This window comes from Cervus elaphus, chromosome 22, assembly GCF_910594005.1.
Source record: "Cervus elaphus chromosome 22, mCerEla1.1, whole genome shotgun sequence".
Lineage (NCBI taxonomy): Eukaryota > Metazoa > Chordata > Mammalia > Artiodactyla > Cervidae > Cervus > Cervus elaphus.
The window spans coordinates 17,452,655-17,474,768 of record NC_057836.1 but is presented as its reverse complement, the minus strand read 5'-3'; the positions used below and the strand labels follow the sequence as shown (position 1 = coordinate 17,474,768).

General features: G+C 41.4%; 1 protein-coding gene and 1 pseudogene across 1 annotated transcript in view; one reads left to right on the top strand and one right to left on the bottom strand.

Moving 5' to 3' along the window:
* The window catches only part of LOC122680756 (antigen WC1.1-like), a 67,186-nt gene that overhangs the window by 3,878 nt on the left and 41,194 nt on the right, over nt 1-22,114 (top strand). Inside the window, exons 2-5 of the mRNA XM_043882431.1 lie at nt 3,949-4,269; nt 6,439-6,759; nt 8,935-9,255; nt 18,534-18,854. Coding sequence (XP_043738366.1) covers nt 3,949-4,269; nt 6,439-6,759; nt 8,935-9,255; nt 18,534-18,854 — 1,284 coding nt within the window. The remainder of the gene's footprint in view (nt 1-3,948; nt 4,270-6,438; nt 6,760-8,934; nt 9,256-18,533; nt 18,855-22,114) is intronic.
* Nucleotides 441-628, bottom strand: LOC122680755 (annotated as a pseudogene).

The following is a 22,114-nucleotide window of genomic DNA, read 5'->3' as shown; positions in this document are numbered from 1 at the left end:
TAACACACATATGGAATTTTAAAAGATAGTAATGATAACCCTATATGCAAAACAGTAAAAGAGACACAGATGTACAGAACAGAATTTTGGACTCTGTGGGAGAAGGCGAGGGTGGGATGTTTTGAGAGAACAGCATCGAAAGATGTATATTATCTGTGGTGAAACAGATCACCAGCCCAGGCTGGATGCATGAGACAAGGGCTTGGGCCTGGTGCACTGGGAAGACCCAGAGGAATCGGGTGGAGAGGGAGGTGGGAGGGGGGATTGGAATGGGGAATACATGTAAATCCATGGCTGATTCATGTCAATGTATGACAAAAACCACTACAATATTGTAAAGTAATTAGCCTCCAACTAATAAAAATAAATGAAAAAAAAAGTACACTAATCAAAATCTATACAACATTAACAGCAAATCTAAATCCAAATAAGATATTCCTCTGAACTTCATGTTTCACCAAGCATCTAAAACCACCAGTCTTTTGGTCGTTCTTTTGTACATTATTCTGTATCCACACTATCTGCATCAGATGGGATCCCTTGATTTTATTTCATTTTCTGTGTGACATTCTCCACAGATATGTATCTTTGGCTGCTACTTAGGGGGCTGAACATTCTGGGTGTCCATTGTTGTCTGTAACACAGAGAAACTTCTCAGCCTTTCCAGACAATTCCAACTTGCCTCTGTGCCACAGCCAACTTCCCCAGAAGGTGGATTCTTAACCACTGGACCACCAGGGAAGTCCCCTGGTGATGTGAGCATTTTAAAGTCTCTATTGGATTTGCTACAATATTGCTTCTGTTTTATGTTTGCTTTTTTATTATTTATTTTTTTGGCCACAAAGCATTTGGGATCTTAGCTCTCTGACCAGGGATTCAACCTGTACCCCCTGCATAAGAAGGCCAAGTCTTAACCCCTGGACCCCCAGGGAAGTCTCTCCAGCTTTATTTTGTTTGTTTGTTTTTTATTTGATTTTGTTTTATTTTGGTTTTTGCTTCACTGGGTCCTTGTTTCTTCCCACTGGCTTTCTCTAGTTGCAGAAGTTGGGACTGCCCTTCCCTGTAGTGCTCAGCCTTCTCACTGTAGTCCCTTCTCTTGTTGTGGAGCACAGACTCTAGGTACACGGGCTTTGTTGCTCTGTGGAATGTGGGATCTTCTTGGGCCCAAGATTGAAACTGTGTCCCCTGTATTGGTAGGCATTTCATCTTTTTGGTTAAATTTATTCTTAATATTTTATGGTTTCTTATGCAGTTTTAATGAGATTGTTTCTTTTTTTCCAGATATTTCCTTGTTAGTGTGTAGAAATGCAACAAATTTCTGTAGATTGATTGTTTCTCCTGTGACTTTATTGAATTTATTAGTTCTAACAGTTGTTTTTATTGGTATACTATTAGAATTTTCCATATATAATATCATGTCTTCTGCAAATGGAGAAAATTTTCTTTTTCTTTTTCTCTTTGGATAATTTTATTTCTTTTTGCTTAATTGTTCTGACTGGGACTTCCAGTACTATGTGGATTAAGATTGGTAACAGAGGAGATGCTTATCTTATTCCTGATCTTAGGGCAACATTGAGTTTGATATTAACTATGGGCTTCTCATATATGATTTATATTATATTGAGAAATGTTCCTTCTATATCCAGTTTTGAGAGTTAAAAAATTTAAGAGTGTTGAATTTTGTCAAACATCTTTTCTGCATCAGTTGAGATCGTCTTATGATTTTTATCTTTCATTGTATTAATGTGGTGTATGACATTTATTGATTTACACATGCTGAACTACTTTGCATCTTAGAGATTAATTCCACTTGCTCACACTATATAATCTTTTTCGTGTGTTGTTGAATGCACTTGGCTAAACTTGTTAAGAATTTTGGCATTTATATTAATCAGGGACATTGGCTTGTAATTTTCCTTTCTTGTAGTGTTTTTACATAGCTCTGGTATCAGGCTAATGCAAAATGATTTGCAGAGTGCTCACTCCTCAATTTTTAGAAAAATTTAAAAAGAACAGATGTTTTCTTGTATAAATATTTAATAGAATTCACCAGGGAAAATTTCTTAATCATTTTTTCTAGATTGTCCAAATTGTTGGCCTATAATTTTCCATAGTAGTCTCTTATGATTTGTATTCTGTTGTATCTGTTTTCATGTCCCCTGTTTCTTATCTGGTTTTATTTATTTGAATCTTCTCATTTATTTTCTTGGTTAGTATAGCCTAAAGTTTGTCATTTTTGTTTAATTTTTTTTTTTTGAGAATGACCTCTGTTAATCTTTTTGATCACTTTCCTATATTCTATTTCATTTAATGCTCTAATCTTTGTTTTTTTCCTTCCTTGGCTAAATTTTGGTTTACTTTGTTCTCTCTTAGTTCTTTGCTGTGTAATATTAGGTTGTCTATTTGAGATCTTTCTTTTTTCCTTAAGAATGCATTTATCACTAAAAATTTCCCTCTTATAATTGTTTTGGATGCAATCTATAGTGTTGGAATGTGTGTTTCTACTTTTGTTTATCCAAGAATATTTTTAATATGCCTTTGGATTTCTTTTTTATCATTGGCTGTCCAGGAGCTTGTTGTTGAACTTCCACATATTTGTGATTTTGCCAGTTTCCTCCTATTGTTGATTTTTAATTTCAAATAGCTGTACTCAAAAAATATATTTGATAATATTTCTATATTCTTGAATTTGCTAAGACTTGTTTTGTTGCTTAACATGATCTATCCTAGAAAATGTTCTGTGTGTATTTGAGAAGAATATGTATTCTGCTGCTGTTGGATAAAATGTTCTGTGTATGTCTGTTAAGTCCATTTGTTGATTAGAGTCTTCAAATCCCCTGTTTCTACCTGAGTATCTGTCTGAATGATGTATAATAAATTCAGGTGCTTTGACAACTCTGAGGACTTTGGCAAGCATTGCAGGAGATGTGAAGTGGCTGTAAGGATTGTTAGTGTACTCAGCAGTACCCCCAGGTCCAGTGGCTAGGGACCATGGCAGGCAGTGGCAGTGGCTAGAGTCAGTGCCAGAAGTGTGCACCCAGTTGGCATTGAAGGGCCAGGTATAGGTGCCCATATAGGTCAGGCACCAGTTATAGACACACATATGGTATGTATCACAGGCCTGCATTTATTAAAAGGCTCATCTAGGAGTGAACACCGCCCAAACACACTCACCTGGATGTTGGTAGCATTCAGACCTTGGTGGACTGTTTAACTGAGAGCACCAGTCCCTTTCTTCCATGAGTTAGAGGTCTCTCTTGATTCCTTATCATGTGGGTCTCTCCATACATAGCTCACAATGTGGCAACTGGCTTCATCAAGACAGAGAGAGCAGGATAGGTCACCAGGAGAAACCAGAATTGTCTTAAAAACTAATCTCTTAAGTGACATGTCATCACTTTTGCCAAATTCCATTTGTTAGACTCATGTTACTAGATACACCCAAGTGTGGAGATTACACAAGGACATGAACACCAGGTGACAGGAACAACTGGTATACTTTAGAGCCTGTTACCACAGTCCTTTGTTCCTAAGCTGGATGAGATGCTCCCTATGGACAGGGAAGGAGAGGGAGGATTCCTCCCTGGATCCCTGGCCATGAGCTGCAACTGAGATGATGGGGAAGCTGGGCCCTAATAGCCTTGGGCACTTCTACAAGGAGGGCAGCATCCAGAATCTCTGAAGACCCGTCTTCGGTGGTGTCCCTGGAGCTGGTTCTACAGGCTCATAAGAAATACCTGGTGCCTCCCTTCCTGTTCCAGGTTCAGTGGTGACACATTGGGAGCTTAGAGTTGGCCATGGTGGGAATGTTTACCCCACAGACATCAACACTTTCTATTCACAGTGATTTTTTTTCCAGAGAATAGAGTATTCATCTTTTAATATTTACCAGCACACCCCTGGTGCAAGTCTGCAAAACCTCTCCTATGTCCTGTGTCTCTCTTGCAGCCCTTGAGGTGAGGCTGAAGGATGGAGCTCACAGCTGTGAGGGGAGAGTGGAAGTGAAGCACCAAGGAGAATGGGGCACAGTGGATGATCTGAACTGGAGCATGGAAGAGGCAGCTGTGGTGTGCAGACAGCTGGGATGTGGAGGTGCCACTGATGCTCCCAAGGGGGCTCATTTTGGACTAGGGATTGGCCCTATATGGTTTCGTTATATTTATTGCAAAGGTCCAGAGTCAGCTATCACGGAGTGTAGTTATCCTTCTGTTAAAGATCATCGCCCTGAGGGCAATTCCCATGACAAGGATGCAGGAGCAGTCTGCTCAGGTAAGCCCTGTGGTCTGGGAGGGATTCCCAACAGAAAAAGCCTCAGTCTTATTCACAGAATAGCTATGAGAATATGGATCACAGACTTTAGAACTTACTTGGATGATGGTCTTTATATTTAACCACTGAACTACCAGGGTGGTCTTTATACTTCATACTTGGATGAAGATTTCAGTCACACAGTGCTTTCTTGAACATTAGGTGCTCAAAGGAACATAAGGTCCAACTTGGCCCTGGACCAAGCTTTCTATAAAGAAAGCTGAACACCGAAGAATTGATGCTTTTGAACTGTGGTGTTGGAGAAGACTGTTGAGAGTCCCTTGGACTAGCAAGGAGATCCAACCATTCCATCCTAAAGGAAATCAGTACTGAATATTCATTGGAAGGACTGATGTTGAAGCTGAAGCTCCAATACTTTGGCCACCTGATGTGAAGAACTGACTCATTGGAAAAGATCCTGGTGCTGGGAAAGATTGAAGGTGGGAGGAGAAGGGGACGACAGAGAATGAGATGGTTCGATGACATCACTGACTCAATGGACATGAGTTTGAGTAAACTCTGGGAGTTGGTGATGTACAGGGAGGCCTGGTGTGCTGCAGTCCATGGGCTCACAAAGAGTCTGACACAGCTGAGTGACTCAACTGAACTGAACTGGCCCTGGATAGAAAGTCTCCAGTCTCTGTGATGTGTCTCATAGGAGGCAGGGAGGTGAGCTCAAATGTTTCATACATGCACAACTGTCAGGTTGGACCTCAATTAATTAGTTTCATCATGGTAGCTTTTTGTATTCTTTCACGAGATGGTCAGACAGGTGCAGCTACCGGATGGTGTATAGGAGAGAAGCAGGCAAACAAAGTGTATTATACTCACTGGTCCTAGAAAGACAGAGGCCATAAGATGGGTACATGGGAGAGGGGCCAATAGACCAGGATCCACCTAGCAGTGGGGACCCAATATGGGGTGTGAATACCCATGGAGAAGTGACAATACTGGGGGTCAGGTTGGAGTTATATTAGAAAAAGGGAGATTTCATGGGTGCATTTGAATATTACTAGGTCACAGGGGAGGGCAAGAAGGGGGATTTGTGGCAGGGGCTAATCAGACCTGGTCACACAGGAAGAAGTCTCACCTGGATGAAGCAGTGAAGGCTCACATATAAACCTCCAGCTTGTTCACCCCTGCCCTCTGACTCTGGAGGGAAGCCCTGCATCAGTTATGTGTTGTTGTGCAACAAGTGAGTGCTGAATTTGGCAGCTTAAGTCAGTAAACACCTAGTATCTCACACCTTTGGTGGGCCAGGAATTGACATGGCTTACCTTGGTCCTCTGACTCATGATGTCTCACAAGGATGCAATCATCTGAAGGTTCAACCAGGAGTGGTAACTGTCCAAATGTAATCGACTGGGTGTTGGCAGCATTCAGACCTTGGCAGTCTGATGAACTGAGAGTCCCAGTCCATGTTCGCTGTTGGAGAGAGGCTTCCCTCCATTCCTTGTCATGCAAGTGTTTCCATAAGTAGGTCACAACATGGCAGCTTGTTTTATTAGAGCAAGAGAGAGAGCAAGACAGGTCAAGAAGGGGAAACCAGAATCATCTTGAAATCTAAGTGACATCTCATCACTTTGCCAAATTCCATTTGTTAGATGCATGTTACTAGGTACATTTGAGTGTGGGCACTATACAAAGATGTGAACAAAAGGTGACAGGAATAACTTGGACATTTTAAAGGCTGTTACCCAGCCCTCTGTTCCTAAGCTAGATGAAGTGCTCCCTAGGGGACAGGGAAGGAGAGAGAGGATTCCTCCCTGGATCCTGGGCCATGCGTTGTAACTGAGACAGAGAAACTGGGCCATAGTAGCCTTAGGCACATCTACAGGGAAGGCATAATCCAAAATCTCTGAAGGCCTATCCTTGGTGGGGTCCCTGGAGCTGGTTCTACAGGCTTGTGAGAGATACTTGGTGCCTCCCTTCCTGCTCCAGGTTCAGTGGTGGCACATTGGGAGCTTTGAATTGGCCACGGAGGGAATATTTATACCACAGAAGTCAACAAATGCTACTCATGGAGCTTTCCCCTCAGAGAGGAGATTTTTTTTTTAAATACTTAATAGCACACCACTGCACTGTCTCATAAAACCTCTCCTGTGACCTGTGTCTGTGTCTGTCTTGCAGCTCTGGAGATGAGGCTGATCAATGGAGACCACAGCTGTGAGGGGAGAGTGGAAGTGAAGCACCAAGGAAAATGGGGCACAGTGAATGATCTGAACTGGAGCATGGAGGAGGCACATGTGGTGTGCAGACAGCTGAGGTGTGGAGCTGCTGTTGATGCTCCCAAAGGGTCTAAATTTGGACCAGGAATTGGGCCCGTTTGGTTTCGTTATATTTACTGCAAAGGGCAGGAGTCAGTTATCACCGAGTGCAGTTATCCTCCTCTTAAAGACCATCGTACTGAGGGCTATTCCCATAACAAGGATGCTGGAGCAATCTGCTCAGGTAAGTCTTCTCTGGTCTGGGAGGAGATTTCCAGTAGGAAACCTTTCAGTTTTATTTCCAGAGAAACTATAAGCATGTGGATCACAGTCTTTAGAACATACTTCTCTGAAGATTCCACTCACACAATGATTTCTTGAACGTTAGGTGCTCAAAAGAACATAAAAGTTTGCTTGGCCCTGGAGTAAAAAGCTCCAGACCCATAGTCACTGGGCCCTCCAATCTCTGTGGTCTGTCATAGAAGGTGGAAGTGTGAGGTCAAATGTTTCATGCAGATACAACTACTGGGATGGACCTCTATGAATTAGGTTCATTATGGTAGCTTGTTGTATTCTTGCATCAGAAGGTCAAACAAATGGGACTACAGGAGAGCATATACGAGAGGCGCAAGCAAACTTTACTATACTCACAATTTCTACAGAGAGTATCCTCTTATGAGTATATAGGGTAGGTACCAATAGAACAGGCTTAGTCAAGAAGTGGAGACCCAAAATGGGGTGTGAAGATCAATGAACAATTGACAATAACAAGGTCAGGGTGAAGTTATAGAAAGAAAGTATTGAGGGCATTTTATTGGTGCTTTTGAATGTAAGTAGGTCACAGAGGAGGACAAGATACGGGATTTGCAGCAGTCTCATCACATTGGTGCACCTGCTCACCTGGGTGGGGAGCTCACATCCTATTTGTGAGAATGTTGAGGCTGCAGGAAAACCTGATGCTTGAGAATTATAACAGAGTAGCTGAAGCAAAACTAAGGACAGTGAGGTTAAGAGAACTTTGAAATGATACATAATAAGGATTCAGTCCAGTCTAAATGTATTTGACCTGAGCCAAGGGGCAAACTAGAATGTGATTGGGTGGTCACAGTATTTACCAAAGATATTCCCAGCTTGCTGTGATATTTGATAATATCTTCCTCAATTCCAACTATTGTGGTGGGTTTCTACTCTGGAAAATTCATCAGACATTCTGATAACAGCTGGAATATCTTTTCCAATCTCACCGCTAGCAGATCTTTGATGATACTCTTGAGTTTGCTAAGAAAAGAATTCTTTTCCTTTGTAAAAACTCCTGTTTGAGGTAAGATTGACATGCAAAAAGCTGTACATAGTTAATATTTACAAAATGATGAATTTGGAGATCCCTTATGATTTTACAGTGGAAGTGACAAAAAGATTCCAGGGAATCTATCTTTGTTGAGGAAGGAGAAGGAAGCTGCTGTCTCCTACATCATCAGTTTCATCATGTCACTTTCCAGGGCTTTATTCTTTTTAAAAAAGGTGATTTTTGAATATAGTTTAAGATTGGCAATTTTTCTTAGCACATTTAGAGTTTTTCCTACATGAAATTGGCTTCTCACATTCTTAGCAACTTTGGTTTTAGCACAGATGTGTTGCAATTTGAGGTAATATATAAGTCTCTGTCTTAGTATTTTTCTTTTTGTCAATTTCCTTTTATTTCTTATCACTATAGTCAAAGTAAGCTAGGTTTTAATGTATTAATGAGCAGCCAATTTTTTTTTTTCTTATACGATGTGTTCTATTCAGTTTGCCATGGCAAAAGGGAGAGCAAGATAGATCAACAAGGAGAAACCAGAGTCATCTTGAAATCTAATCTCTTAAATTACATCTCATCCCTGTTGCCAAATTGTTTGTTAGACGCATGTTACTGGGTACATTTGAGTCTGGGGATTACACAAGGACACAAACACCAGGTAGCTGGAATAATCAGGACACTTCAGAGCCTGTTACTCCAGCCTTCTGTTCCTAAGCTGGATGAGATGCTCCCTATGGACAGGGAAAGAGAGGGACGATTCCTCCCTGGATCCTGGGCCATGAACTGTAACTGAGATGGGGAAGCTGGGCCCTAGTAGCCTTGGGCACGTCTACAGAGAGGGCAGCATCCAGAGTCTCTGGAGGCCTGTCATTGGTGGACAGGCTGGAGTTGGTTCTACAGGCTCATGAGAAATACCTGGTGCCTCCCTTCCTGCTCCAGGTTCAGTGATGGCACATTGGGAGCTTAGAGTTGGCCATGTGGGAATGTTTATACCATAGAAGTCAAGAAATGCTGAACACAGGATTTTTTTTTTTCAGAAGTCAGAGATTTCATTTTTTAATATTACCACTATACTTCCGCATCATCTCCTAAAATGTCTCCTGTGTCCTTGTCCCTCTGCAGCTCGGGAGGTGCGGTTGAAGGATGGAGCCCACAGCTGTGAGGGGAGAGTGGAAGTGAAGCACTACGGAAAATGGGGCACAGTGAATGATCAGAATTGGAGCTTGGAGGCAGCAGCTGTGGCGTGCAGAGAACTGGAGTGTGGAGCTGCCATTAATGCTTCCAGAGGGGCTCATTTTGGACCAGGGATTGGCCCCATTTGGTTCCAGTATATTTACTGCAACGGGACAGAATCTTCTCTCATGGAGTGTAGTTATCCTCCTCTTAAAAACTACCTTTCTGAGGGCCTATCCCATGACGGGGATGCTGGAGCAGTCTGCTCAGGTAAGTCCCTGTCTGGTCTGGGAGGGGATATTTAGCTGGAAAATCCTCTGTCTCTTTCTGAGAATAGCATGTGAATATGGATCACTGTCTTTAGTACACTCTTGGGTGAGCACTGCAGTCAGAGTCATTTCTTGAACATTAGGTGCTCAAAGGAACATGAAGACTTGCTTGGCCCTGGAGAGAAAGTCTCATGACCCATAGTAACTGGGCCCTCCAGTTTCTATGATGTGTCACAGGAGGCAGGAAAAAAAGTAAAAGTAAAGTAAGTCACTTCAGTTATGTACGACTCTCTATGACCCTATGGACCTGTAGCCCGCCAGGCTCCTCTGTCCATTGAATACTCCAGGAAAGAATACTGGAATGGGTTGCCATACCTTTCTTCAGGGGATCTTCCCAACCCAGGCATCGAACCTGAGTCTCCCACACTGCAGGCATATTCTTTACCATCTGACCCACCAGGGAAGTCTAGGAGGCAGGAGGTTGAGCTCAAATGCTTCGTTTAGGTACAACTGCTGTGTTGGACCTTATCATGATAGCCTGTATTCTTTCATGAGATGTTCAGACATGTGTGGCTACAAGAGGGGTTAGAGGAGAGGTTCAGGCAAATACAGTTTATTATGTTGAAAGATACAGAGTATTATCAGGTGGGTACCTGGGGGAAGTGACAACAGACAGCCTCAACGAAGCAGCAGTGACACAAAGGCAAGATTGAAGACCCATGGACAAGTGACAATGCCCAGGGTCAGGGTGTAGTTACACTACAAAAAAGCATTAGGGGATTTCATTGGTGCTTTTTAATATAACTAGGTCACTGGGGAGGACAAGATGGGGGATTTGGGTAGGGGACTGTCTCATCACACTGGTGCACCTGCTCACCAGAGTGGGGAGCTCACATCCTATTTGTGGGGATGTTGAGGTTGCAGGAAAACCTGAAGTTTGACAATTACAGCACAGAAGCTGAAGCGAAACTAAGGGCAGTGAAGAACCTGAAATGATATGTAATAAGGGCTCAATCCTGTCTAAATGTATTGGACCTGAGCCAAGGCAGGAAGTGAAGAGGAACTAAAAACCTATTAATGAAAGTGAAAGAGGAGAGTGAAAAAGTTGGCTTAAAGCTCAACATTCAGAAAACCAAGATCATGGCATCTGGTCCCATCACTTCATGGGAAATAGAGGGGAAACAGTGTCAGACTTAATTTTTTTTGGCTCCAAAATCACTGCAGATGGTGATTGCAGCCATGAAATGAAAAGATGCTTACTCTTTAGAAGGAAAGCTATGACTAACCTAGATAGCATATTAAAAAGCAGAGACATTACTTTGCCAACAAAGGTCCGTCTAGTCAAGGCTATGGTTTTTCCAGTGGTCATGTATGGATGTGAGAGTTGGACTGTGAAGAAAGCTGAGCACCGAAGAATTGATGCTTTTGAACTGTGGTGTTGGAGAAGACTCTTGAGAGTCCCTTGGACTGCAAGGAGATCCAACCAGTCCATCCTAAAGGAGATCGGTCCTGGGTGTTCATTGGAAGGACTGATGCTGAAGCTGAAACTCCAGTACTTTGGCCACCTCATGCGAAGAGTTGACTTACTGGAAAAGACCCTGATGCTGGGGGAGTCTGGGGGCAGGAGAAGGGGATGACAGAGGATGAGATGGCCGGATGGCATCACCAACTTGATGGACATGAGTTTGTGTAAACTCCGGGAGTTGGTGATGGACAGGGAGGCCTCGCTTGCTGCGATTCATGGGGTCACAAAGAGTCAGACATGACTGAGTGACTGAACTGAACTGAAGGTGGAAATAGGGCTTCCTGGGTTGCTCAGTAGTAAAGAATCTGACTGCAAAGCAGAAGATGCAGGAGATGCCATGCATTCAATCCCTGGGTCGGGAAGATACCCTGGAGAAGGGCATGGCAACCCACTCCAGTATTCTTGCCTGGAGAATCCCATGAATGGAGGAGCCTGGTGGGCTATAGTCCATAGAGTCGCACAGAGTCAGATATGACTGCTGAGCATGCATGCCAGGTGGAAATTAGAATGATTGGGTGGCCACAGTATTTGCCAGAGATGTTCCCAGTTGTTATCAGCCTGTTTGATGAATCTCACCTTTAGCAAACTTTAATGATGCTCTTGAGGTTGCTAAGAAAATAATTCTTTCCTTTGTAAAAACTAATTTATTGAAGTAAAGTTGACCTACAAAAACTGTACATAGTTAGTATTTACCCCTGATGAATTTGGTGATCAGTATACATTTGTGAAACCATGAATACAAGCTATGCCATAAACCTGTTCATCTCCTCCAAAGTTTTCTTTCATCCTCTTTATTACAGTACTTCTATCAAAGTAACTATTTTGAAAGAGCATTTGAGCTTCAGTTAGGAATTTTTGTTTTAAGAGAACCCATTTCTTAGCATTTCAAATGACATCCCTTATTGTCACAATGTCTTATTATGGTTTCAAATGCAGAAAAGCTTGTGGAAACACTGCAGGAGTCCTTGCCTTATTCTGATAAACCAGCATCTGAAATAAAATGGACTGTGTGATGTTGTATTTTGTGTGATACTGGAGCTGCTAATGTTATAATTTCAAGAAAAATAATGTCTTCATATTAATTCCAGTTGAGATATACTTAAAAATAAAAAGATTTGAGAGTGCTATGGGATTTAACACTCATAGTGGTTTATATCCCCTCATTATCTTTGCTCTACTCTTGCTGTTGTTCAGTCACTAGGTCATGTCCAACTCTTTGCGACCCCATGGACTGCAGTAGGCCAGGCTTCCCTGTCCTTCACCATCTCCCAGAGTTTGCTCAGACTCATGTCCATTAAGTTGGTGATGCCATCCAGCCATCTCTTCCTTGCCACTCCCTTCTCCTTTTGCCTTCAATTTTTCCCAGCATCAGGGTCTTTTCCAATGAGTCGGCACTTGGCATCAGGTGGCCGAAGTATTGCAGCTTCAGCATTAGTCCTTCCAATGAAAATTCAGGACTGATTTCATTTAGGATTGACTGGTTTGATCTCCTTGCTATCCAAGGGACTCTCAAGAGTCTTCTCCAACACCACAGTTCAAGAACATCAATTCTTCTGTGCTCAGCCTTCTTTAGGATCCATCTCTCACACTCACACATGACTACTGGGAAGAACCATAGCTTGGACTAGATGGACCTTTGTCAGCAAAGTGATGTGTCTGCTTTTTAATATGCTGTGTAGGTTTGTCCTAGCTTTCCTTCCAAGGAGCAAGTATCTTTTAATTTCATGGCTGCAGTCACTGTCCATAGTGATTTGGGAGCACAGGAAAATAAAATTTGTCACTGTTCCCACTTTTTACCCATGTTTTTGCCATGAAGTGATGGGACCGGTTGCCATGATCTTAGTTTTATCGATCTGCTTATCATAATTATTCATGTATCCATATTGTTTAGTGCCCCATCCTTTTATTATTAATATGCTACTACTTCACCCCAATGCTGCAGGATTTGCTATGGTAGAAAAATATATTGACTCTTAAATGTTTCTATGTGGAAGTGACATCATTTGTTCTCACACTTCATTGGCTATGTCAGATCACATGGTTATGTTTCCTTTCAAGTAGGCAAAGAAGTATTAGTATTTCCATGTGCTTAGAATAAAAGAATTTTAAATATCATTAAACATTTATGATGTTTACATGCTTGAAGTGTCTGTAATTTAATTGCTATCTATTTGTGTCCCTGAGTTTTTTTCTTTTTGCCACTGGTAGCCCCCTTACTTCACTCTAAGGCTTGATATCTTTCATCAATTCTGGAAAATGCTCAGCCAATATTTTTCAAATATTTCTTCTGTTCAATTCTTTGTTTTTCTTTGTGTCTCTCTTTCTCTGTCTCTTTCTCTCTCCTTATGCCCATATGTCAGTTTAACTTATTTGAAACATCTTGCTCCATTTTCTATCTCTGATTTTGTCTCTGTATTTTTCATGTTTTTGTTGTTCTATGCAGTAGTATTCCTGATGATTTCCTCTGACTTATTATAAAATTCACTAATTCTATGTTTTTCTGAGGTTAATTTGATGCAAACATTGTAACTTTAAGTGTATTTTTCATTCATAGAAGCTCAGTTTAAAATTTTTTTTCTGTGCATTTTTTAGTCCTCTGAAGATCCTTCAACAGTGCTTTTATTTCTTTAAATATGGTATATGTGGAAGATAAATAGACTAGTGTCTGATATTGAATATGAGAAGTCTCTGCTTCACCTCAGTTTGTTTCTCTTGGTTTGTGTTCATGGACCGTTTTCTTGATATACTTTTCTTTTTTTTTGACAATACACTGGTCACTTTCTCTATAAAAATTATTTATAAAGATAATTGAAAACTTGGATGAAGGTAATTTACTATAGAAAGGAATACATAGATACTTTTTCATGGTTTTTTGGTATTATCAATAGTGGGCCACCTTCATACAAGTGCAGAAATGGATATTACCTAGATAATCCAGCGATTCAAACTCTGAATCTAATTCTGTACAAAATCTGCCTGTTTTAAGTGCCAGCTTATTGTGGAGAATGCATTCTGCTGGATTCTCATCTGGGTGTGGTTTTCCAATTTGATTTATGTCTCCTTACCACCTTACATGCATGCGTGCTCAGTCGCTTCAGTTGTGTCTGACTCTTTGTGACCCTATGGACTGTAGCCCACCAGGCCCCTCTGTCCATGGGATTCTCCAGGCAAGAATACTGGAGTGGGCTTCCATCCCCTCCTCTACGGGATCTTCCCGAATCAGGAATGAAAAACTCATGTGTTATGTCTCCTACATTAGCAGACAGATTATTTACCACTAGTTCCACCTGGGAAGCCCTTCCTCGCACCAAGGGCCATAAGAAACACCACACATTTTCCTGAATGCCCTAGAGCCCTCAGAGCAAGAGCAGATTACCCCTTCCATTAATTTCCATTTACTCTTAGATTGCCCTGACCTTTTGTTCCGGTCTTATGAGGTCTTTAACACGTTTAAGATAATTTTTAGTGAATTTATTCTACTTTATTTATTTTCAGCTGACAAGATACCCTCAATAGCTAAGACAACTGTTACTGAGATAATCTCCTGGAACTTAACACAATAATGAAATCACGTACTTGCTTGTTTTTGTCATCAACTAGGTAAAAGCTACATGAAAATAGGAACATTTTCTTACTTTTTTCCTCATTTACAGCACAAGGCATGCCTCCCAATAGATAATTTTATTATTTTTTGAAATTTTCTTTCATTTTATATTTTAAATTATGAAAGTATGATAACACATTTATAGGAGACTCGGAAAATATACAACAAAATTGCATATAGTTCCACTATATATTACCATTTTTAAAGTAGATGAGTTAAGATTTTCAGTTGAAGTTTGACTATCAAACTCTCAAAAATACACTGAATGAATAAGCAGAAATGTAGAAGGATATAGTAGACATGAAAAACACTATGACCCAATTCAACATAATTAAGATTTGCACAGTTTTCACACAGCAACAGGATACAAATTCTATTCAAGTTTCCAGATACTATAAACCAGGAGACACTGGAACATATCCAGGGGCATAAAACAAGGTGCAAAACTTTTCTGGTCTAAAAGTATTGGAATCATACAGAGTCTGTTCTCTTATCACAGTGGAATTATGTTAGAAATATTTGAAAATAACCCACATATTTTCAAGTGCAATGTGACATTTACCAGGAGAGATCTTTGATTTAGCCATTGAAATCCTCAAAAAACTTAAAAGACTCAAAAAACACAGAGAATGACTGAAGAGAAGAAAGCCTTTAAATGAGAAAGTAATATCAAAATGAGAAATTAGCATCAATGATACTCTAAAAATCCCATGTAATTGAAGTTACATTGGGGTTACTTATTGGAAATTAAGTGTCCACTTTTAAATAATGGGTGTATCTAAGAAGCCATAACCAGGAAAACTAGAAAATGTTTGTAACAGAAAAAAATGAAAAGAAAATTTATCAGAATTTTTTGCATGCTACTGAAACTGCTCAGTGCAACTAAATATTGAACAATATATGAAAACAAATAATGGACACTAGCATAAAATTTTATAAAATTTGAACAAATCTGTACTTTGGTTAGTAATATTGTATCATATGTTAATTTTCTTGTTTTTTTAAAAACATGGTTAATTTTCTGTTTTTTTAACAACATGGTATCCTCAGAGTGGATTGGAAGTTTCAAGCCTTATTCAAATTTCTTTTAAAAATCACTAAAATAGTATGCTTTCTAGACTTTTAGTAGTAATACTAGATACCAGAATAAATGGAACTATATCAAACTTTGAGTGAATATAAATTAGAAATCTAGCATTCTATTCATATTTAGTCAAGCAAGTGGAACCAAAATAAATGTTTTAGCTAAGCAAAATTTGAATTTAGCTAAGCAAAAATTCAAAAGCTTTCTAAAATATATACATTACATTATGGGCTTGTGTTCAGTAGCTCAGGCGTGTCTGACTCTTTGTGACCCTATGGACTGTAGCCTCCCAGGCTCCTCTGTTCATGGGATTTTTCCAGGCAAGAATACTGGAGTGGGTTGCCATTTCATTCTTTAGGGGATCTTCACCACCCAGGGATTTAACCTGTGTCTCCTGCACCTCCTATATTGGCAGGCAGATTCTTTTTACTACATTATACATTATAGATGTAAACTTTTCCATTACACTTGATAAAGGCTTGAGACAGAACAACAAAAAAAGAGATGGAAAAATTAACAAACATAAACTAAGTGAAATGAGAGCACTGAATATGAAACAGAAAAGATGAAACAAACTAGGAAAAGATCATATAGTCCAGTTGTTTTAAACATGGATGGATGTTCATTAGAGTTATATCTGAAGCTTTGGAGAAAAAATATACCTGGGCACTCGTATTTTTGAAAAAATTCCAAGATAAATTCTAATGTGCATTGGATTTTAAAAAGTGATTAAGGTTTTTCTCTTAAATGGTAGTTTTAGTAATACAGAATTCTACTTTCTGTTGACCAATCATGAAACAGTGGTATTAAAATGAATAATAGCTACATAATCACAACAGTAAAAGATGTTTATCAGTTTTCACAATCAATAGCCAGACAAAAAAATAAAAGATAATTACAATTGCAAGCCATAATAGAAACATGATTAACCTAACAATATAAAATAATTACATACAAATTGGGCAGTTAAATAGAGAGATGTGGTAAGTGGAAGTGCATACATGCACATGTTTTCATCCACCCAGCCAGTCTATTTTTGGATATGAACACACGTCCTTCTATGCTGCCATCTTGAACCAATATCCCTAGATAATTTTATTATTAATAAAACTAGCTTCTCATGAACTTTCAGGATCCTATTTCAATCCTTTACTGTCACTTCAGTGTCAGATTCTAAAACATCTGAGTAAGCATCACAGGACATCTCCCTGTGTCTACTGTCTCTTTCATCTCTTCCCCTTTTATTATTATTTCCTTCTGAGAATGAACCTCTGCAAATCTATGGACTGAACTGTGTCCCTCCATAAAGTATATCTTGAAGACCTAACCCCACAGTCACTGCAGGAGATAGGGCCTTTAGGAAGTAATTGAGGTTAATTAAAGTCAGAAGGATGTGGCCTTAATTTAATAGGTGACATTACAGGGAAAGGAAGAGACGGGCCTCCCTCTCTTTCTCTAAGTGCACATGTCCTAGGAAAGGCCAGGTGAGCACACAGTGAGACAGCTATGGCCTGAAAGCCAAAGAAAGAGGTTTCAGGATAAGCATTGCCTTGCCAGCACCCCTGTGCCTTGGACTTACCAGCCTCCAGCACTCTGATAAAATAAATGAATTTCTGCTGTTTAACCAGCCAGTCTGTGCTATTTTGTGGCAGGCGCTGGCCTGAGCCATCTACACACCAGGATCTTCTCTAGTTTAACATTTTCCCAGATGTTCCCTCTGTGATGCACCACTTCTGTTTCCAGAGTGAGAGCACATGGGGCAGGGCGGAGACCGGAGCAGTGTGCGTGGTCCCCAGGGACCACATTTGTTAGATTTTAAGAAAAAATCTCACTTCCTGACCCGAACTCAAAGCTGATGGAGCTGATTCAAGGTCTCAGTAAACTCACTTCTCAGTTCCCGACAAGAAGGCAAGAGCCTGGGACACTGGGTGAGACCTGATATGACAGAGAGAGGTGGTTTGGGTCCCAGTTTGAAGTGAGACCAGGCAGCAAACCTGGTCACACAGAAAGAAGTCTCATCTGGATGAAGAAGAGAAGGCACATGTATAAACCTCCAGCTTGTTCAACCCCTGTCTTCTGACTCTGGAAGGAAGCCCTATATTAGTTATGTGTTGTTGTGCAGCAAATTAGTGCTGAATTTGACAGCTTAAGTCAGCAAACACCTAGTATCTCACACTTTGTGTGGGCCAGGAATGGACATGGCTTACCTGGGTCCTCAGACACATGATTTCTTATAAGGATGTGATCATCTGAAGGTTCAACCAGCGATGGAGATCATCCAAACATACTCAGTTGGATGTTGACAGCATTCAGAACTTGGTGGACTGTTGAACTGAGAACCTCAGTCCCTGGCTGGCTGTTGGCTACAGTCCTGCCTCCGTTCCTTGTCATGTGAGTCTCTCCATAAGTTTTCACAACGTGGCAGGTGGTTTCATTAGAGCAAGAGAGGAAGTAAGATAGGTCAACAATGGAGGAACCAGAGTCATCCTGAAACTTAATCTCTTAAGTGACTTCACTTGGGAAAATTTCTTTTGTTGGACGCATGATACTAGGTACATTCGAGCATGGGGATTACACAAGGATGTGAACACAGGTAACAGAAACATCTGGGACACTTTAGAGCTTGTTACTCCAGCCCTCTGTTCCTAAGCTGGATGAGATGTTCCCTATGGACAGGGACAGAGGGGGAGGATTCCTCCCTGGATCCCAGCCATGAGCTGTAACTGAGACAGAGAAGCTGGGCCCTAATAGCCTTGGGCACATCTACAGAGAGGGCAGCATCCAGAGTCTCTGAAGGCCTGTCCTCGGTGGTGTCCCTGAAGCTGGTTCTACAGGCTCATGAGAAATACTTGGTCCCTCCCTTCCTGCTCCAGGTTCAGTGATGGCACATTGGGAGCTTTGTGTTGGCCATGGTGGCAATATTTATACCACAGAAGTCAAATAGTGCTGTTTAAGAAGTGTTTATTTTCAGACATCAGAATCTTCTTTTTTTAAATACTTGTCAGCATACTACCACATGGTCTCCTAAAATCTCTCCTGTGTCCCATGTCTGTGTCTGTCTTGCAGCTCTGGAGGTGAGGCTGAAGGATGGAGCCCACCGCTGTGAGGGGAGAGTGGAAGTGAAGCACCAAGGAGAATGGGGCACAGTGAATGATCACAACTGGAGCTTGGAGGAGGCACACGTGGTGTGCAGACAGCTGGGGTGTGGAGCTGCCATTGATGCTCCTGGAGGGGCTTATTTTGGACCAGGGATTGGCCCCATTTGGTTTCATTCTACTAACTGCAAAGGGACAGAGTCAGTGCTCACAGTGTGCAGTTATCCTTCTCTTAAAGACTATCGTCCTGAGGGCCTTTCCCATGACCAGGATGCTGGAGCAGTCTGCTCAGGTAAGTCTTGTCTGGTCTGGGAGGGCATCCCCAGTAGGTAAAGCCCTAGTCTCATTCCCAGAGTAGCTATGAGACTATGGATCACAGCCTTTAGAATGTACTTGAATGAAGATTCCACTCACACAATGATTCCTTCAACATTAGGTGCTCAGAGCAACATAAGGACGTGCTTGTTCCTGGAGAGAAAGGCTCCAGACCCATAGTAACTGGTCCCTCCAGTCTCTCTGATGTGTCGTAAGAGGCAGAGGAGTGAGCTTAAATGTTTCATGCAGATACAACTTCCAGGTTGGACCTCTAAGAACTCAGTTCAGCATGGTCAATTTTTGTTTTCTTTTTGAGATGGTCAGTCAAGTGCAGCTGTAAGAAGGGATGCAAGAGAGGTGCAGGCAAACACAGTTCATTATACTCACAGATCTTAGAGTGACAGATATCATCTTATGGGTAATGAGGCAGTTACCAGTAGACAAGGGTCAACCTAGAAGTGAGGACCACAAGGAGGGAGTGGACACCCATGAACAAGTGACAGTGCTGGAGGTCAGGGTGGAGTTACACAAGGAAAAGGTGAGAGGGGATTTCACTGGTGCATCTGAATGTCACTAGGTCACAGGGGAGGCAAGATGGGGAGATTTGTGTCAGGGGATCGTCTCATCACACTAGTGTATCCAATCACCTGGGTGGGGAGCTCACATCTTATTTGTGGGGATGTTGACGCTGCAGGAAAACCTCAGGTTTGACAATTACAACAGCTAGAACAAAACTAAGGACCCTGAAGTTAAGATAACTGGAAATGATACATATAAGGTCTCAATCCTATCTATGTGTATTTGACCTGAGGCAAGGTTAAACTAGAATATAACTGGGTGGTCACAGTGTTTGCCAGAGATGTTCCCAGTTCTTTTTAGAATGTTTGATGAACTGTCCAGGACATAAATTCCATCATAATGGCTGGAACTGAGGAAGCTATTATCAGATATCTCAGTAAAGTCACTACTAGAAGTGGTTGGGTCTTAGGAATGGGAACTCCCAGCTGCTAGGAAGCAAACTGGTGATGGGATGAAGATGCAAGAATTGCATGAAGGAAGACTGGGGATCAAGGTTCAGGTCAAGTCCCACATTCACCACAGTTTCTGTGTTATGCTTCCTTCATGCTCTCATCCTTCCTGATTTGACTTCTACATCTTTATGTGGGAGTCACTTCTGAGCTCTGTGGAAGTTCTGGCCTTTCAAGTTTGTAGAATAGACTATGAGAAATTTTTATAATATGGAATCTATTTCTTTAGCAAATATAAGACTATGTAGATATCTCTCTTTTTTTTTCATACCAGAGTTAGCCTATGTGGGGGAGGTGCCAGTTATAGACACACATGTAGTGGTGGGCCCCCAAGAAGGCAGGAAGGGCCTGGGTCATTGAGGGGCTCCCTGGCAGCCTGGGGAGCTCTAGACCTCCATGTACTCTCCCATGGCTGCACTCTGTCCTCTGGGCCTGCACACTGCAGTGGAGCCTGCTGAAGGGTGTCAGGCTGGTGGGATTCGAGTGCACAGTTGGAGGGTCTAGCCATGAGCACATGTATGGTCCTGGGCTCACATCTTGACTTTAGACTAGTGTCTTGCCAGAGAACTGAGCTGATTGCCAGTGCTATTCCTGGGCTCTGGAGGAAGTGAAGGTAGAGATACTCTTGGTCTGATGTCAGTGAATGTGCATACAAGGTGGGTAATCTGCTGAAATCTCCAGGAGGTCTGCAGCATTAGTTTCTTCAGGGGTGTGATCTGTTGAATTTGTCTACAGAGCAGGACCCTGTGAACTGCAGTTGTTCCTGTTGTGTGACAGATACTGTAGCCCCTTCTTTTCTTCCTTATTCCAGGTCTTTATATGTGTCTCAGCTTTGCAGGTCTGGGTGAGGTGGAATGGAAGAACTACCTTCACATGTTGCCCCACAAGGCCAGGACCCTGTTTACTAGGCCTGCTCTTACATCCCTGGCAAGGGGAAACTCTCTTGGCATCGAATAATTCTGGCTTGGGGGATGGAATGCTGGCAAAACGATGATGTCTTTGTGTTGCTAAAATTTCTGAGGAGGACTACTGTTGACTCTAGAACTGTATTTGTTGGCAGATAACTGTCTAATTGTTGAGGTTTCTATGGGGATAAAGTCTGCTGTCTACTACATCATCATTTTCATGCTGTCACTTTCCAGGGTTTTATTCTTTAAAAGAGAAGTTGTGAGTATAAAGTTTTAAATTTGCATTGTTATACCACATCTAAGTCTTCAGTCTACTTAATATTGGCTTCTCATATTCTGAGCAACTTAGTGTAGATGTTTTTCAATTTTAGGTAATGCGCACTAAGTCTTTATGTTAATATTTTTCTCTTTGTCAATTTCCTGATATTTCTGATCATTTTAGAAAGAATAAGCTAGGTTGTAAAGTATTAACAAATAATCCAAATTTATCTGCACAGGATGGGATCTATTCAGTTTGGCAGGCCCTCTGCTTATGATAATTTTTTAAGCACCCAGGTTGATGAATTCCCCATTATCTTATTATTGTACCACTTCAACACAACCCCGCAAGAAAAATACACTGGCTCGTAAATGTTTCTCTGTGGAAATGGCATCATTGGTTATCATACTTATTTGTATAAGTCAGATCATGTGGTTATGCTTCCTTTCAAATAGACAAGAAAGCATTAGTTATTCCATGTGCTCAGGAAAAGAGAATTTTACTTATCACTAAACAGGAGTGGTGTTTACATCAGTGATGTGCCTACAAATTAATAGCTTTTCATATGTGTTCCCTTAGTTTTATTGCACTTATTAACTCTAAGGCTTGGTATCTGTCATCAATTCTGCAAAATTCTCAGCCAATATTTTTCAAATATGGTATTGGATTACACAAGGACATGAACACCAGGTGGCATGAATAACCGGGACACTTTAGAGCCTATTACCCCAGTCCTCTGTTCCTAAGCTGGATGAGATGCTTCCTATGGACAGGGAAGGAGAGGGATGATTCCTCCCTGGATCCTGGGCCATGAGCTATAACTGAGATGGGAAAGCTGGGCCCTAGCAGCCTTGGGCAGCATCCAGAGTCTCTGAAGGCCTGTCTTCAGTGGTGTCCCTTGAGCTGGTCCAGCAGGCTCATGAGAAATACCTGGTGCCTCCCTTCCTGCTCCAGGTTCAGTGATGGCACATTGGGAGCTTTGAGTTGGCCAAAGTGGGAACGTTTATATCACAGAAGTCAAAAAATGCTATTCACCAGTACT